Below are 4,282 nucleotides of genomic sequence, written 5' to 3'. Positions count from 1 at the left end.
TATATATATATATATAAACAATAACAGATACAGTACTGGTAACTAACAAGAATGTAAGTAATTTTCTTGTCAAATCATTATTATTATTATTATTATGTAATTTTACTTTGCATTTTTGTACATTTTGTTACTTTATTATTATTATTATTTGTTGTTATTGTAACTTTATTATATATGTTGGGTTGGGAAAGTTACATTTTATTTTCATTATATTTTATGATTTTTCATATTGCAGTTTAAGTTTGTCATTTTGTTGTGTGTTTTTTTCTTTTTTATTAGTATTTTTATTTCCTATAGTTTTTATTCATTTTTATTTCAGTTTTAGTTTCAGCTAATTCAGTGCATCAGGTTGAACTAAATGAAGATAAGCAATGTTGCTTTGGCAGCTAGCTGACATAAAATAAGATCAAGGTTTATTTTATTTCAATAAAAGTTTATTTTATCTAACTTTTATAAAAGTACATTTTTGTTAAAGTTAAAAAATATATATTTTATGGTTTTAGCTTAATTTTAGCTAAATATAATAACACTGGTTTGCTCACAGCATCATGCAAAAATCAATGTTTAGTAAAAATTCAGCCCATAATGGTCAAAAAATTGTTGAAACTGACAAGTAGTTGACAACGTATGTGTTTTTTATAGATGCATTTGGCTTTTAGCACTTTTATCCAAAGCAATTTTATTCAACTTTTTTTTCTTTTTTTAATTCATTCATTCATTCCCTGGGAATCAAACCCATGACGTTGGCGTTGTTGTTTGAGATACAGAAACTTGGATGCATGATGTGTTTATTTTGAGCGCTCCTTTCCAAAACTCACTGTACATTGTGCCAAAACACCATTAAAGGCTGTTCTGTGCATTCTGAATGTCAAATCATAGTTGATGGTGTGGAAATAAGAGATTGCAGTTCAGTTTATTGGATTGTTAACAATCAGTCCCTTCTGGTCCCCTATAAAAATGTGAAATGTTATCGGCCCAACAGATCCCGTTTGGGTTTCTCAGTGTCTCCTCTAGGTCATGTACACGACTAGAAAAGCCAAATGCAAGCATGAACAGCATGAAGAGTGTTACATCACCTCTGAGGCCTGTAAGCGCTTTTATAGGAAAGTGTTTTTGAAAGGTGAAGTGGTTACAGTTTAGTGTTGCATTATCTTTCTAGTCTCTCTAGTCGTCGTTTTGCGAGTGATGAAATTGTACAAACGCTGTCATTCATCAGGGCAGGTCAAGTCACTGAATGCTGACTAGGTGTTATTATGTAAATGTGGGAAGTCATACGTTAATGAGCTTGTGGTTTTGATGTCATAATCATGATTATTTCTGAGCCATTATTGCTGTTGTAGATATAGATGAGGTTGTTTCTTCATGGGAACAGATTTGGAGAAATTCAGAATTACATGAGTATTACATGACATGCTCAGCAATGGATCCTTTGCAGTGAATGGGTGCCGTCAGAATGAGAGTCCAAACAGCTGATAAAAACATCACAATAATCCACACCACTCCAGTCCATCAGTTAATGCCTTGTGAAGCCAAAATCTGTCTTTGTAAGAAACAGATCCAGCATTAGTTTTTAACTTCGATCTGTTGTTTCCAGCTAAAATATGAGTCCTCTATCCATAATATTGCTTCCTCCAGTGAAAAAGTTATCTTGTCTGACTCGAGAGAGAAATCTGCACAGATCATGCACTGTTTACAAGCCAAACAGTCCAGAACAGCTCTAAACAAATTCGTGGCTGGATTTTGATGTGAGAGGACAACAGGAGATGGACTTTTTCACTGGAGGAAGCGTTATTGTAGATTATGGTGTTTTGGCCAGAAGAAATGGTTTGAAGTTAAAAGCATTTCTTACAAACACGCAGCTTTTGGCTTCTCAAGATGTTAACTGATGGACTGGAGTGGTGTGGATTATTGATGTTTTTATCAGCTGTTTGGACTCTCATTCTGACGGCACCCATTCACTGCAGAGCATCCATTGGTGAGCAAGTGATGTGAGGCTATTGAGTACATTTTCAGCCAATTTTAATTTTTGAGCGAATTATACCTTACATAGAAAAGATCAAGAAAGAATCCTGTTTTCCATGATTTTATTGTATTTTTTAATGGAAAGTGACGTCTCTTACAGTTAAATAAATTCCGAGTGTTTAAGGTGGCACTGTCGGTTGAGACTAAAATGATGTGATGATTTCACTAACATGTCTTATTTGGGGTTTATGGCAAATCCGATTCAACTAAATTCATCCTCAGAGCCTGTGCATTCAGGCTAACATTAGTTGGATTTGAAATATTAAATGTACCACCCTGAAGTTTCATGGAACTTGTGGGGTGTTTTTGGTGAGACTTTTGCTTGTCTTTCCATTACAGACTGTCTCTGAAAATTGAACCAGGGAACAGCTCGCCACGCATGGCCACATCCAAAGAAGATCTTGCAGGTAAGACAGCCTAAATGTCATTATTTCTACAGTTTACTTCTAATATATATGCATTTAGTTGCCAAAAGGGGTTTTGTCATATATATACAGTATATATATATATATATATATATATATATTTGGCTATGAGGCCCATATTGTGCTATTGTTCAAAAGCTTTTTAAATGTTTTGAAAGAAATCTATTTTTTTACATTTATTTGATCAAAAATACAATATGCTGATTTGCTGCTCAAGAAACATTTGTGATTATTATCAGTGTTGAAAACAGTTGTGCTGCTTCATGTTTTTGTGAAAACTCTGATACATTTATTATTTTCAAGATTCTTTGATGAATAGAAAGTTCAAAAGAACAGCATTTATTTGGAAGATTTTTTTTGTCACATTATAAATGTACTCACTTTTGATCTATTTAATGCATCCTTGCTGAATAAAAGTATTCATTTCTTTAAAAAAAGTCTTACTGACCCCAAACTTTTGAAAAGTAGTAACTTACAGAAGACATTGTAGTCATTTCCCCCCAGCATCCATTATGTTGTCCCGTCTGAATGAGGTCACTGGCCCCTGGTGGTAGAGTTCTCAGTAGGCTCTGAGGGGCCCCGTCCTATTTGACTCATTGAAAGGGCAAAGGGAACTGAATGTGGACTGAGAAAACAAACAAAACATAAATGGCTCTCTACAGAGCCTTCATAATCTCAACATTGCACATCTACATCACACCACCACATGCAGGCATCGCTCATTGAGGCAAGAGAGTTTTAAAACTGGGCAATTACTCAACTATTCAGTGTAATTTTATCAAATTATGTTAGAAAATTAACCAGTGCTTTAATTTTTAACTTTTTGTTTGGTCATCACATTTCCTTCAAACCAATGCCAATAGCGGAGTTTTGTTCCAGCTCATGAATCACTATGTAGGTGCTGTTTCTTCTGCTCACCAAGGCTGAATTTATTTGATCAAAAATACGGTAGAAACAGTAATATTGTGAAATATTATTACCATTTGAAAAAAAAACGTTTTCTATTTTAATATATTGTAAAATGTAATTTATTCCTGTGATCAAAGCTGAATTTTCTGCATCATTACTCCAGTCGTCAGTGTCACATGATCCTTCAGAAATCATTCTAATATGCTGAAAATAGTTTTTGTTGCTTATCAAGCGATTAGTCAACAGAAGAGACAGACGGCTGCACGTGAGTGTCCTGCGTAATACTTGTTTATAGATCTGCTGTTGGAATTATTACTTGCTGCTAGGAAGGAATATTTCGTTTTCTGCCTATTTCTACGTTATATTTTTGTTTGCGTTTGTATTTTTGATTGCACTTTCTGGTAATTATAATAATTGCCCTCAGCTAAGAAGGAGCGCGTGTAATTTAATTGCTCCCTTCCTGCGTTTAAGTGCAAACTGTAGTTTCGATTTGAGGAATTGCCCTGCTATAGACTATTGGCTGTGCTAATTAGAAGGTGGCCACAGCTGTTTTCACTTTGGTGTCTTAGACTGTGTATTTATCTGATGTCTGTGCGCTGACGCGGAAGCATCAGCGGAAGCGTTCAGGCCTCCTTGTGTGAAGACCAACGAGTGTAAAGACCTGCGACTTTACCTGCGCGACTTCACCGAGCAACGAAATCGCCAAGGCACTTAAGTATATTTTTGCTCTTCCCTGTACACACTCTCCTTTTCTGTCCTCTCTTTTCCACCTCTATCATGTGTTTCCAAACCATTCCGGTTGTCTCTCGACAACGCTCTAAGGTCACACGCAGACGGCAACGCAATGTTGCTAACCTGCATCCTCTCTCTACATCCTCTACTGCACCTCTTTCTTTCTCTGTGGGTCTCTGGAATTGTCAGTCAGC

At 35.6% G+C, this 4,282-nt stretch overlaps 1 protein-coding gene across 2 annotated transcripts in view; it reads left to right on the top strand.

Annotated features, from left to right (window-relative positions):
• LOC107666038 (ras-specific guanine nucleotide-releasing factor RalGPS1-like) overlaps positions 1-4,282 on the top strand; it is a 133,292-nt gene that overhangs the window by 108,242 nt on the left and 20,768 nt on the right. For both annotated transcript variants that reach the window (XM_016457246.1, XM_016457160.1), the window contains exon 11: positions 2,362-2,429. In XM_016457246.1, the coding sequence (XP_016312732.1) occupies positions 2,362-2,429 (68 nt within the window). The remainder of the gene's footprint in view (positions 1-2,361; positions 2,430-4,282) is intronic.

The sequence above is a fragment of the Sinocyclocheilus anshuiensis genome, unplaced genomic scaffold (genome assembly GCF_001515605.1).
Source record: "Sinocyclocheilus anshuiensis isolate Anshui unplaced genomic scaffold, SAMN03320099.WGS_v1.1 scaffold245, whole genome shotgun sequence".
NCBI lineage: Eukaryota > Metazoa > Chordata > Actinopteri > Cypriniformes > Cyprinidae > Sinocyclocheilus > Sinocyclocheilus anshuiensis.
This window is presented reverse-complemented; position numbering and strand designations above follow the sequence as displayed.